The 13,628-nt window shown below is 56.2% G+C and overlaps 1 protein-coding gene across 16 annotated transcripts in view; it reads left to right on the forward strand.

The window, feature by feature from the left end:
- ATP2B2 (ATPase plasma membrane Ca2+ transporting 2) overlaps positions 1–13,628 on the forward strand; it is a 401,304-nt gene that overhangs the window by 381,679 nt on the left and 5,997 nt on the right. For 10 of the 16 annotated variants that reach the window (XM_039478690.2, XM_039478683.2, XM_039478686.2 and 7 more), the window contains 4 exons: positions 837–1,050; positions 3,037–3,248; positions 3,378–3,485; positions 5,311–5,493. In XM_039478690.2, the coding sequence (XP_039334624.1) occupies positions 837–1,050; positions 3,037–3,248; positions 3,378–3,485; positions 5,311–5,493 (717 nt within the window). Of the gene's footprint in view, positions 1–836; positions 1,051–3,036; positions 3,249–3,377; positions 3,486–5,310; positions 5,494–7,374; positions 7,547–11,621; positions 11,677–13,628 lie in introns of all 16 variants that reach the window. The other 6 variants (XM_039478688.2, XM_039478692.2, XM_039478693.2 and 3 more) reach the window with 2 other exon arrangements.

The following is a 13,628-nucleotide window of genomic DNA, read 5'->3' on the forward strand; positions in this document are numbered from 1 at the left end:
AGGGAGGCAGCGGCCTACTGCCGGGGCCAGGTCAGGGACCTGAGGCTGAGAAGAGGTCCTGCAACTCACGACACAGGACGTGCTGGTGACATTGGAGGAGGGCATTCTGGAGGTGTGGAGGGACCAAAGTCTGGCTGCTGTGGACAAGACATGTGGGGATGTGAGGAAGGATGGGGACAGCAGACCCAGCTCCACTCAGCCAGAGACAGGTCTGGAAGGGTCCCTGCCACAACCTGGACAGCGGTGACCTACAAGGAGTGAGGTCCTTGACAAGTTTTAGCTGCTTCTGCTGTTCCCTATTTGTCAACATTTCCTACCTTGAAACGTGTTCATTTGTAAGTCAGAGAGACGCACAATAATTTTTTAAGGTAAGGTGGGATGATAAGAGGGGAAGAGAAATTGAGGGGCAAGGGATGGGCATTGTTTGTGGGAGAGCCCGAGGGGGAGGAGGCAGCAGGGTGGAGGAGGCAGGAGTCCACACTGGAGGCAGTGGGAATGGTCTTGGCCTCAGCCAGGAGAGACCCCTCCTCAGGGGCTGGGGGGAAGGGGGAAGATGGTGAGATGCAGCTGAATTTACGAGAAGGCAGGGAGCTGGCGGCCATTGGGCCTGCGGGGGACTCACTTCCCCTGGTGGGGAAGATGGGGCTGAGGTGGGCAGGTCTGCGTGTTCTCCAGAGAGGGTGTCAGAGAATGGCTGCATGCCTGCTGGGGAGCCAAGGGGCAGGTCAGCCTCCAGCCTCTAGCAGGAGCCTGCGGGCACCGCACGATGAGCCCACCCAGCACTTCACAGCAGCAGGTGGACACACAGGTGACGGCCTTCTCCCGCCCGTCCCCAGGACTCCCCTCTGAAGGCCGTGCAGATGCTCTGGGTGAACCTCATCATGGACACGTTTGCCTCCCTGGCACTGGCCACCGAGCCGCCCACGGAGACCCTGCTGCTGAGGAAGCCGTACGGCCGTAACAAGCCGCTCATCTCCAGGACCATGATGAAGAACATCCTGGGTCACGCTGTCTACCAGCTCGCCCTCATCTTCACCTTGCTTTTTGTTGGTGAGTGCCTCGTCCACCCACTTCTCCCAGGCGGGGCCACTGCCTTCCAGGTGCACCATGGTTCCCACCAAGCATTCTCGAGTCACAACCCCTCTTGTTTTGCTAGTGGGGAAACTGAGGCTCAGGGAGGCAAGTAAGTTTCCCAAAGTCACACCAGCAAGTCATGAGCAGGACATGACCCTGTCCCAGCTCTGGCTGACCCCAAAGCCATCAGTGGCTTTCTCCACTGGTGACAGATCCCAGTACCAAGGACACACTGTGCAAGGCCCTGTCGTGCTGAAGTGCCGCATGGCAGCCCCGGAGGCTCCCGAGGTTGAGGGGGAGTGACTCGTCCCTTTTCGACCCATTCCAGTGCCTTATCCTGGCCCCGCAGAAGCGAGGCTTTCTGGGAAGGGCACACATGCCCACACCACCACCGCCGATTCTCACAATGCTTCCACTTGGGCTGCCTGGTTGGGTCTTCCACTCAGTGAGGCAAGCACATTGGCTCCACTCCACCTTACAATCGAGGGCACCAAGGCTCAGGGAGGTGAGGTGACTTGCCCAAGGGCACACAGCCAGACTGAGGAAAAGGCACAGAACCAGGTCTGGCTGGGGCTAAGACTGGCCTGGTTTCCACAGATGCTTCAGAGATGATCCCAGTAAAGCCTACCCCCAGGTCACAGATGAAGAAACAGAGGCCCAGAGAGGGAAGGGTCTGGCCCACAGTCCCACGTGGAGTCGGGGCCACTGCTCCCCTTAGAGGAACCTCCTAGAGCTGGCCTTTCACTCGTCCCCAGAGTCCAGAGTGTGACAGAGGTGGGGTGTGGATCCCATTCCTCAAAAGCGGTCACCTTTGATACGTTTTGAAAGTAGTGTGTTGTTGGGACATATTTTACTGTTGTAACACTTATCATGAAAAGGCTTAGAGGAAGCCACCTATACGCAGAACTAGAAGAGACTCAGAGGGAGAGGAGGGATGGGAGAGGAGAGGAGGGCAGGGGTCCCGGTCGGCTTGCTGGCTTGGCCACTTGAGCAGCGCCTACCCTGGGTGGTCTTGGTACATCACCCAGAAAACCCTACAAGCCTCCTGGGACCACTTTACTCAGCTATGCAAAAAGACACAGGACTTGGCTGGACGCAGTGGCTCACGCCTGGAATCCTAGCATTTTGGGAGGCTGAGGCGGGCAGATCACTTGAGGTCAGGAGTTTGAGACCAGCCTGGCCAACATGGAGAAACCCCATCTCTACCGTGGTGGTGAGCACCTGTAGTCCCAGCTACTTGGGAGGCTGAGGCAAGAGAATCGCTTGAACCCAGGAGGCGGAGGTTTCCAGGAGCCGAGATCGTGCCACTGTACTCCAGCCTGGCAACAGCGAGACTCCATCTCAAAAACAAAACAAAGCAAAAAGGATGCAGGACTGCATCACACACGCCATCAGCGGCATCTACACAGCAGTGCCCCCGCCGTGTGAGAGCTAAGGCGTTAGAATGAAGCCACTGGGAGGGTCCAGAGCCAGCCTGGCCCAGAAGTCCTGGGCTCCATATAGTAATTGGCATCTCTAGTAATAGCCCCATGAGCTTGCAGAGGTCTCAGCAAGGGACACTCTTGAGTACAAGCAGCAGCGCTCTCGGGGCAGCGCAAAGCCCCCCACAGGTATCCTGTCCTCACAGTCCAGAACGAGTTTGCCAGTCTGGGGTCACTTTTTACAAGCCATGTCACCCAGTTACACGGCTGGCCATTCACTTTTATCAGGTTTCCACAGCAAAAGTGGAAGACGGTTCCCCAAGGCCTTTCTCCCATAGAGGAGAAAGGGTTTTGCCAAACCTTTGCTCCTACTCTCTGACCAGCCAACAGCATGGCCACCTGGCCCCCAGTGTCCAAGCATGCCTTGGTGTCTTGGGGACTCACCTCGCTGCTCAGAAGAGGCCCCCACGAGGGGCCGGGCATCTCCCCTCTGATGCCCCCGCCGCTGCCTCCAGCCCAGCCCCGCCCTCTCACTTGGCAGGCGAGAAGATGTTCCAGATTGACAGCGGGAGGAACGCGCCCCTGCACTCGCCGCCCTCAGAACACTACACCATCATCTTCAACACCTTTGTCATGATGCAGCTCTTCAACGAGATCAACGCCCGCAAGATCCATGGCGAGCGCAATGTCTTTGACGGCATCTTCCGGAACCCCATCTTCTGCACCATCGTGCTGGGCACCTTTGCCATCCAGGTAGTGAGGCCCCCACCCTAACCAGGCCTGGGGTGGGTAGCAAGCAGCCAGAGCCCCTGGGCAGGGCCCTGAGAGCCCAGCCCTCTGTGCTGACCCTTGACAGCCTGTCTCTCTCTCTCTGACCTCCAGATAGTGATCGTGCAGTTTGGAGGGAAGCCATTCAGCTGCTCTCCACTGCAGCTGGACCAGTGGATGTGGTGCATATTCATTGGGTTAGGAGAGCTCGTTTGGGGTCAGGTAAGTTCCTGGTAGGTCGCAGGAGGTGCCTCTTAGCAGGGCAAGAGAGACAGCACTGGATGGAGAAACCAGGACCCCCAGAAACGGGCTGCCAGACCCCAGGCAAGGCCCTCCCTATCCCTGGACATTTGAGCAAGGGGCTTGTCCCAGGTCCCATACTGGTCCTGTGGGTACCACTGCTCTGATTTTTCCTTATATCTGTCTACCACTGCTCCTGTTGTTTATGTAATATTTTCTCTCAATCACATCAGTTTTTTTAAGTTAAATTTGTTTTAAAAGGCAACATCATATTACCAAGACAACTGGAAAATCAGTATCACTTGTTATAAATGGAAGCTAGCAGAAACATTAATATAATAAGAATGATGTTATTAAACTCTAGCTAGGAGCCATGGCCTGCCGGGGATTCAAGGCTGAAGTAGCTTGTTAGAAAGGGAGACGATTCAGTGGTCTGCAGGCGCTGGTGGCCAGCTGGTGTCAATCAGGGTCCTTTGGAGCATTCAGAGGGATCACTAGCGGGACACACTCTGCCACATTGCAGTGTTACTCGGTGCTGTGCCTTTGGCCATCTGAGAGCTGCCCCTGCTCTCGGGCCCCCTGGGTTGGAGGCTCTTTAGGGGCCCTTCTAGCTTTGACCTCAGAATATTCTCCCGCCAGTTGCTTTTTCTACATTTGTCTGAGTTCCAGACCCCATCACAGCTCTGACAGCACGCAGCTCAAAGGCTCCTGACCCAGGACACAGTGCCTGGGAGGAGGACCCAGAACCAATTCAGGGCTTTATTCCCAAGGTGCTAGACATCCAGGCAGTGGGACCCCATGGGTGGAAGGCATTTTTCTTGCCTTCAAGCTGTCTGCAGGATAGGGTGAGAAGCTACAGTGGCAAAAGTTAACTAAAAGATAAATAAGAAAGTTTTGTTTCATCCAAAAGGACTTCCTCTAACCTTTGGAGTTGCTTTGGAGAGTGATTAACCAGGTATGACAGCAGCTCCATTCCCTGGGCACCCTGGGGGCCAGGCCATCTTTATCCCACTGGGCTCCACACCCTACAGGAGGCTCTTGGGGGCTGGGCCCAGTGTCTGAGGGAATGGACACAGAGGACTAAGGTTAATGCCAGCAGGCAGTGCTGACCCTACACTCCCAGGGAGCCCCTGAGGCTGCATTCAAGCCAGTGCCTGTCTGTCCCTACAGGAGATGGAAGGGGCCTCTGATATCTGCCACCTCAGCTTCCCCGTAGGGCCCTGTGTCTGGGTCCTCAGCCCCACAGACAAGCCCTTTGGGGAAGATTAGGAATGAAGACATAGCTTCTTCCCATACCGCCTTCCCAGTCCAGGATTGGCTGCCCTCAGGGTCCAGTGACTTCAGGAAGAATAAGGGACAGAGGAATAAGTGACCCCAGGAGAGCTGAGGGTCAGCCACGGGCCAGGCTCATGCAGGATGAGTTAGACCCTCCACCATGCCCAGTTCCCACCACACCCAGAGCAGCCCCCATTTTACAGCTAGGAAAACCAAAGCTCCGGGAGGCTAAATGACTTGCCCAAGGCCACAGGACCAGGGCTGTCTAGGGTATTCAAAGCCACATGTGTCCAGCTCCTAGAGGCCAAGATTGTCCACTGTGTGCCCCAACTCTGAATGAGTGAATTAAAAAGCAGATTATTAGGAAACTGTCAAAGACTGGGCTGAGGAACAGGTGAGGTGGGTGAAGGAGTGGATTGATCATGTGCCTGGGCGACTGGGTAGGAGGAGGGGAGCAGAAGAGCAGGTGACAGGGAAAGAAGGCCACCGGGAAGGACAGCCCTGCCATCCTGACAGCCAAAGTCCCTTGCAGGTCATCGCCACCATCCCGACCAGCAGGCTCAAGTTCCTCAAGGAGGCAGGCAGGCTCACGCAGAAGGAGGAGATCCCGGAGGAGGAACTCAATGAGGACGTGGAGGAGATCGACCACGCAGAGCGGGAGCTGCGGCGGGGCCAAATCCTGTGGTTCCGAGGCCTGAATCGGATCCAGACGCAGGTACAGGAGGCTCTTGGGGGCTGGGCCCAGGCCTGGCCAGGGCGGGCCAGGGGATGGAGGTGAGTGTGCTTGTGCTGCCCTCAGGGCCCAGCTCTGGTGCTGGGGGAGGGTGGCTACAGGGGGCTCCTGGGCAGCTCTCACCAGCCGTTTGCACACCCACGTTGTGCACACTCCTGTGGCTGCTAAGGAACAGCATGACCTCCTCAGGGAGGTCCCATTGCGTCCTCTTGGGGCAGCAAGGGGATATGGTAGGGGTCACACCCACCATGGTCTCCAGGGGCGTTTCCCTGAGAGGGTGGGGAAGGGTGGCTCTGAGGGCAGAGGTGAGTGAGGGGAGTGTGGCTCAGGGCTGGGGACAGCCACCAGGAGGGGCTGTGCAAGGCTGGACAGAAGCTGCAAGCTAGGTCGCCCAGGGTCCCCCAGGGCCTGGTGGTCAGCTTGGGGGTCTACCCACCTCCACAGGGGCTTCAGTCACTCTCCCGAGCTTTCCCCAGGCTGTGGAAAGGCTGTGGGGAGCAAATGTCAGTCATCCCCAGGTACACACAGACTTACACATGCACACACCAAGCACAGCAGGGAAGCACAGGTGCAGGGCATAGCCAGCTAGAAGCAGGTTTCTTCCCCAGAGCAGAGACAGCATGGCTGCCATGTGGCACGTGACACACCTGTGTCCGCGCCCCTCCCGACACACACACCCCACATGTTCTCACATGGGCCCCTTATGTCTGAGCAGGTGTTGTAGCTCACAGGGGCTGCGAGGGGGGGTCAGAAGGGATTCTGTGGGTCTCTTGCCCAGACCACCCAGGGAGCTGGAGTGGGAGCTCCTCCACGCCCCAGCACACTTGGGAGAAGCATGGTGTAGAGGTACCCACCTGGCCACCACCCTGCCAGGCATAGCCCAGTACCTCATCTCCATCCAATGTAGCAGATAACTCACCTGGGTCACCTCCCGCCCCTCTGTACCCTGTCCCAAACCTCACCTCATGTGACCTTCACAGCCCTGGGAGGTAGAGGTGACTCCCCCAATATAGAGGTTATCGAGGTCTAGGAAGGAGATGGCTGTTTCTACAGAGCTGGCACAGCTGGGACAGGGACTGGAAACAGGGTTCAGCCCCAGAGCTGCCTGACACAGGCCTGGCTCACCTTCCTTGATTAGAACCTTGGCAGCCAGCCCACCCAGTGGACCCCCACCTCCTGGGAGGTCCGGGACAGTGAATACGGCTCTGGTGCTGTCACCGCCCTGGCGGCAAAGGCATGCAGGAGTCTGCAAATTACAGGAGGAAGCAAGGAGCGCGATTTCTTGAGTGGGCGGGGTGCCTGTCTTGCCTGCCTCTTGTGGAACACTAGCATGGGTCAGGTGCTTTGCCACTCACAGATGACCCTGCCGGGCAGGTGGCATTGACCCCTCTTAAGAACAAGAAACTCAGAGAGGTGACTTGCCCAAGGTCACCTAGCTAGTAAGTGACAGACCTGGAATTTGGGCCAAGCTCTGTCCACCTCCGGGCCCCCACCACACCCTCTAGCTCCACGCCTGTACCTGAGGAAGGCTGAACTCTGCTTTCTTCCCTCCAGACACCATGTTTAATCACTGCTCCCCCCACCCCACTGGCCTCACCCAGCCCACTGGCCCCTCAGCCACTAGCACAGGACAAAGGCCAAACCCCCTGTGTCCTCCCGGGGACCCTGGAGCCTGCAGGTGGGCCCAGAGCTGAGCAGACATCTTTTAGAGCCTTGGAGTGTGTTTGGTATTTTTGTTTTGATTTAAGTGACGTTGTCATTGTCGCCGTGGCTGCGGCTGTTCTTGTGACGTTGCGCCTGTCAGTCATGTAGCTGTTGTGTTCGTTCTTCTCGCAACTTGTCTCGTTCTCTCCTCCGTTGCAGATTGAAGTAGTCAATACTTTCAAGAGCGGGGCCTCCTTTCAGGGGGCCCTGAGGAGACAGTCCTCGGTCACCAGCCAGAGCCAGGACGTAGCCAATCTCTCTAGCCCTAGTCGCGTGTCGTTGTCCAATGCTCTTTCCTCTCCGACCAGCCTTCCTCCTGCTGCAGCCGGGCGTGAGTGTGACTCCTTACTGCCTCCGGCTGGCACGGCCCACGCCAGCTCCCAGGCGGGCAGGGGCTGGGGCACCAGAAGACATGGGGGGCAGCTGGTCACGATCAGGCCCAGGGGGCTGAAGGGTCACAGCCACTGAAGAGGGTCCCATTGGTCAGAAGAGCGTAGCCAGTCATGGGGTGGCAGTCACGCAGTGGACCAGGGTCAGTCAGAGGGTTGTTAAGGTCCCAAGTGGCCAGAAAGTCTGGTTCAGCTAAGGGATCACCATTGATCAAGATGGCATCAGTGACCAAATGGTCCCAATCCACCACAGGGTCCCGGCAGCCAGAGGGGTCAGTCATGAAGGGGACACAGAGTGTCCCACTGGCCCAGGGTCATAGATAGGAAAAGCCTGGACCGCCAAGGCAAGGGTTGGAGTTGGACAGGAGGTCCCAGTCTTGCAGTCAGAGTCAGCAGAAGGGTCACTGTGGGTCAAGGGGAGCAAGCCCCTCTGGGTCACAGTCACATTGGGGTTCAACCAGGAGAGGGTCACATCATCCAGGCTTTCCCAGCGGGTCAGGGGACACCCACAGCAATGAGGGTCATGGTCAAGGGGGATGGTTGAGTCAAGAGGTCACTGCAGATCAGAGTCATAGTCAGCCAGGGGTCCCAGGCCATGGAGTAGCTCACAGCCTGGAGGCCCCACCCCAGCAGTTCAGAGTCTCTGTCCGCTTCCCATCCCTCCTCCCCTTGCACTTTTGACAGCATTGATTGCCCTGCAGATGCCTTTCCCCGTGCAGAGCTTGGAACATGCTGAAGTTCTAAGCCTTTCTGGAAAAGACAAGGTTCCTGGCCCATTCAGCTCGACCCATGGTAGAAAATGGTGGGTCGAGCCTCACGTCTTGCCTGGGTGCCAGCAGGCCCAGAGGGACCTGATCTACCCTTCAGCATCCTGCCCTCCTTTACCTGAGGGATAGTCTGAGACCCTGGCCCCTCCTTCATCTCCCTCCTGCCAAGCTCGTCTCCTCATGTACCACTTCTGATCTACAGCGCTCATCACTGGCTTTGTCTGGCTCTTTCTCTGGACCCGTGGCTTCAGGCCCCATGGGAAACAAGTCTCTCTTTCCTCCAGCCGCCCTGCTTCGTTTCCAGACGTTTCAGAAGTCGGGCCCTTCTGAATTGCAGGGGATTCCCCTGGTTCTGGTCTTCTCCAGCTGACATAGTGTCAGTCTTAGCCTCCAACTTCTCTGATGAGAAGTAGACTCCAGCTCATCTCTTGAAAGTTTATAAAGGGCCTGTACCCCCAGCCAGAACCAGAACACACATAACACAACCCCCTACAGCCAAGCAGGCAACCCCATGTGCTAGTGGGAGCACCTCCCTCAGCACCTCCAGCAGGAGGGCCGGGCCACAGAGAGCCTGTTGACGGCAATGCCAACGCCCCACAGCGGCAGGAAGGAAGCAGAAAGCAGGCAAGGAGCCCCCCAGTGCTCATTGGTCAGCACAGAAACGCAGTGCTGGGGAGGCCCGGGGAGCCGAGATGGAATGGAGATGCATTGGAGCAGATGGTATCTGAGTCACGTTTCCATGAGATACCGTCACTAGGCAGCCACTGCCAGAATTTCTTGGGGAAGGCAACACTGGTCCCATCCTCCTCCCCTTTAGACCAGAGAGCTCTTGCCTTAGCAGCGGCCTCGCCAGCTGACCTCCCAGTTCCTTTCTGTCCCTGCACCAGCTCAGCTCTAGCCTTGCTCAGCACCCCCAACTATCCTGAGGTGCGGTGACCAAGTGTCCTGTCATGGAGAGCTACCTGGGGAAGAATCCACTTCTTCCATTTCTGCCACCCCTCCTGGTGACTACCACAGCCCTCCAGCTGGGGCTGCCTGCCAGGAGTCTGGCTTCGGGGTGAAGGCTCAGTTCTTCATCCATTCCAGTTCAGCCTCTTTCTTGAAGGGCAACACTTCAGCCTTCCACGACAGAGTGCCCCCACCATCGCTGAGCACCCCACTGCCTTTGGCCGTCTTCCCTGAGTTAGCCCCTCATCTTAGCTTTCACAGTCTGGAAGCAAGAGCTGTCCTCTCAAACCCCAGCCACTTCTTTCTCAGCTTTTCTTCGGCATCATTTTAAAACCATTCAATAGGGCCAGTCCAGGAACAACACTTCTTTGCAGAAATGCATACACAGAAGTGTGGTGTCTAGACTGAGCCTCCTTCCAGGCCAGTTCAGTCCCCTGTAGCCTGTGGTTACCCCAACTTTGGAAGAGTCTTGGAAAAGAAGCCCAGGCAGAGGCTCCGCCAAAGCCGACTTGACAGCCCTTGCCCGGACTCCTCATCATCTCAGGGGACCCAGCAGGGCTCCCCGCCCTGCTCACCATCTTGCCTCTCCCCTCATCATCCTCCTGGAGAATCTCACCTTCCCTCTCTGTGACAGAATCCAGCCTGTCATTCTGGGTCCCTCCTGAGACCCTTCCTGAGCGTGTGGTCTTAAAAAGAGCCTGACCAAACCCCTGCCTGAGGGCACTGGTTCCCAGACAGGATCACAGCCTCTGTGGTCTCAGCACACACGTTTAGACAACACAGCCTCGTGCCTCCTTTGCTTGAATAGTGTCTACCTCCTCTGGTAGACAAGGTAGCGCTGCCTCCTCTGGTCTCCAAGAACTCTGAGGGCCCTCTGGACACCAGGCAAGGTCCCTGCAGAAGCCAGTATGCTTTCCTCCCACAGGGAGGTTTAAACAGGTGGCCAGGAAGTGAGAAAAGGACCTCAATTTGACGGGATGAGGAAGTGGGCAGCTCCACTGCCCCGCAACTCCTTCACCCCTACCGCACCCCCACCAGCCTTCTGAGCAGGATCTGCTTCCTGGGGATTCCCCAGCAGAGGAGGCTGGCCATGTGCCTCTGAGGCAAAAACACCTGCAGCCGGTGTGCCCTGGAAGGAGTCAATCCCCTGTCTCCTGGGTTATCAAGAGTTGACCACAAAGGCCTGGGACAGGGCCTGACTTCTGACCCGGGACACTGGGGTAAGGAAAGCCCCTGAACGCATCGCAGGCCCTCCCCTCCCATGGCACCACCGCGAGACGAAGGCCCCAGCAGACAGACACACGTGGTAAGCCTGACTGCAGTCACGAGGCACATGGCTTGAGGACTCTCGGGAGGGAGGGAATCGGTGCACTCTTCTGACTTACTCAAAAAAGAGTTTGTTTTTGCCCTGGAAACTTAATGGCACACCCCTAGTGCCTTGTACCTGAGCCCCACTCCACATTTCCAGAGCAGTTCCCCACTCCCTTTATTTCACAGATACCTTGCCACTGAAATAAAAGACAGGAGGACGTGCCAACATATCCATTTCACAGAGAAAGACACAGATGGGGCCAGGGTCACACAGCAAGGGTGTGTCAAGAAGTCAGACTCTGGAGTCCCTCATTCTTGCCACTGCTCACACCGCTTCCCAGGCAGGCCCATAGACCTGGAGCCACAGAGGCTGAACTTCCATTTCGGAACCAGTGCCCACGCCCACGCCCACGCCCACGCCCATGTGAAAAGGAGCCAGTCCTCCAGGGAAGCTGTTTCTCAGCTTGAAACTCTACCAGCATGGCCAGGACTGGGGAGAAGGGCACCTTCCCACTGGTGATCAAGGACAAGATTGGCACCTCACACTTCGATCCAAGGCAAAGCCACACAGCCTCTCTTTCTCACCGCCTCACATTTCTAACTCATCTCAAACCATCTTTGTACTTAGCAAGTCTGTAGCAGGCTCCATGTTTATCAGTGGAAGTCCTGCTCCTTCGGGCCACCCAAGCCAAGAGCCGGCCCCATAAGCCAGGTCCCAGCCGCATTCTGGATGCCCTGCCTTTCTAGACAGATAGGGCACCTCCTGCTCCCACTTCCCCTGCAGATTCCTGGTTCTGAAGACTCCTAGGGCAAGGAGTGTGCACTGTTAGGGGGAGAAATGAAGACAATGAAAAGGGAAGAAAGCTGGACTTCTCGTTAGTGTTTTGGTAACTAATTTAGTACAACCTTGGGTTAGCAAGGAAATGGCTGGCTTTGTGGGGGGGCCTAGACCTCTCCACTGTCTGAATATTCCATGTGTTTGTTTCCCTAGAGGGCTAGAGAACCCTGGACACAGAGTTCAGCAAGAGAGAGTGAAATTAAAAGAGGTTGTGAGTCTTTAACCTTGAGCCTGAAATGAATGTGAATCAATCCCAGACTCTTGGCTTCCTTGAAGCCGGGTAAACATTCGAGTATGTCGAACCCATCTCAGACCGGGGCCTGTGCATCTCCTCAGAGCCCTCTGACAACGGGCACGGGTCTCCCTGTTCCCTTTGTGCTGATGAAACCAAAACATCTGAAACCCCACTGACCGGGTCCCTTTCCCTCCTTCCCCTCACCCCCACGCCCAAACGCAGCTGTGCAAAAAAAAAAAAAAAAAAAAAAAAAAAAAAAAAATCCCACCTTTAGGGTAGGCAGGGAGGGGAGATGGAAGAGCTTTTTTTTCCCATATTTTTTTCCATTTCAGCCTCGGAGAGAACCGAAGTGGAGACTTGAGATGGCCGTGGCGGGGTGTCCCGAAAAGTCTTGTCCCCAGTCTTGTCCAGAGCAGTTCATCTTTTCTGTTGTCTCCATGCCAGGGGGTGGGGCGGAGGGGCCTCATCTCATTGTGTGTCATCCCCTCTGCGTTGTCAGTCACATGACAGGGTCCTGCCACCCCCCTGCCCCACACATACACTAGGTGTTCCAGTCAGCATCCGAATTGCACTTCAGCCTCAACACACTGAGCACCAGGCCGGGCAGCTACAGCCATGACTGCTATTCCCATTCTACAGATAAGAACACTGAGGCCTGCAGCGCCTTCTTTTGTTTTCAATTAATCAAGAGTGTAACAGCTCACTTATTAGGAGATCAGAATGTGAACCATCTCTGCAGAGCCACAAGGAGGAACTCCAGGGGGAAAGAGAGCTCAGAGCAGCCACATGGCCGTGACGGAGCACCAGCATGAAGGCCATGTCTGGCTGGCTCTTGCTTGGCACTTGCTGCCTCTTATTTAAAGCACCATTCCAGCAGTGGGATACCCTGGAGTCCCAGCTCACAGTATCCAAGGTGAAAGGACAGAGGTGCTTTTCAGAAAACAGAAAAGTCAGCACTAACTAATAAGCCATGGCTGACAGCAAGGGAAAAAAACAAGCCAATCCATGGGGTCTTACCTAAGACCAAAAAGGATGACAAACCTTTGTTAAATTCTTCTCTGTGCACTCTAAATTAGAAGTCAGACAAGCGTATGACACGCTTTAGAAAGAATTCCCTCTGCAACAGTAAAACAAACCTTCAGCGATGACACTTAAAATCATCAACCACTGTCACCTAGAAACTCCACTTCCATGGAAGAGGGCTTTCCCCACCAGGGTCCCACAAAGGAGCTACCCCTGGGTTCCACTGACAGCTCAAGTCCTGGGACTTCAAGGGCCTCCCCACGACCGTCTCGCCCAGTCCCCCGCCTCCCCGCAGGCCTGTGGTGTAGGGCAGCCACTGCTCTGCAGGTGGGTGCCGCTTGGCCTGCACACAGCAGCCGACTAAGGCTCTGTCCTGGAGGTGCCAATGCCACCATGTTTTCTCCACCTCTTTTGAGTTGCTGCTGGGACGAGAGGAGGAGACACCTTTGTCCCAAGTCCTACCAGACTCTTGAGATGATAGGCGCTGCCGCCCCTCCCAGGAGTCCAGAGAAGGGACACCTCTCTTCCAAGTGAGGGTCCTGTCCCTCTGCACCCTGTGAGGCAGGACAGAGGACAACCAGACAGCTAGTGTGGCTTGTCCACAGTCCAGGCACCCAACGTGGCAGAGCCAGGACACAGGTCAGTCTTTCTGCCTACAAGTCCAGTGCTCCTCCCACCAGCCTTGAAGCCTCAATGACCAGCCTCCTCCCATGCTTCAGCGGAGGAAACTGAGGCCCCAGGACGTGTGGTTCACAACTGAGACAGAGAAGGAAAGAACTTGCTGTTTTGTGACTCAGTTGCACACACGCCAGAATCCCACATCCCACTGGCACTGGGTTTGGCCATCTGATTCCAGCCCCATTTTTTGGTTTTGTGTTTTCAAAGCACAAATAAACAAACAA

Source organism: Saimiri boliviensis, chromosome 8 (assembly GCF_048565385.1).
Source record: "Saimiri boliviensis isolate mSaiBol1 chromosome 8, mSaiBol1.pri, whole genome shotgun sequence".
NCBI lineage: Eukaryota > Metazoa > Chordata > Mammalia > Primates > Cebidae > Saimiri > Saimiri boliviensis.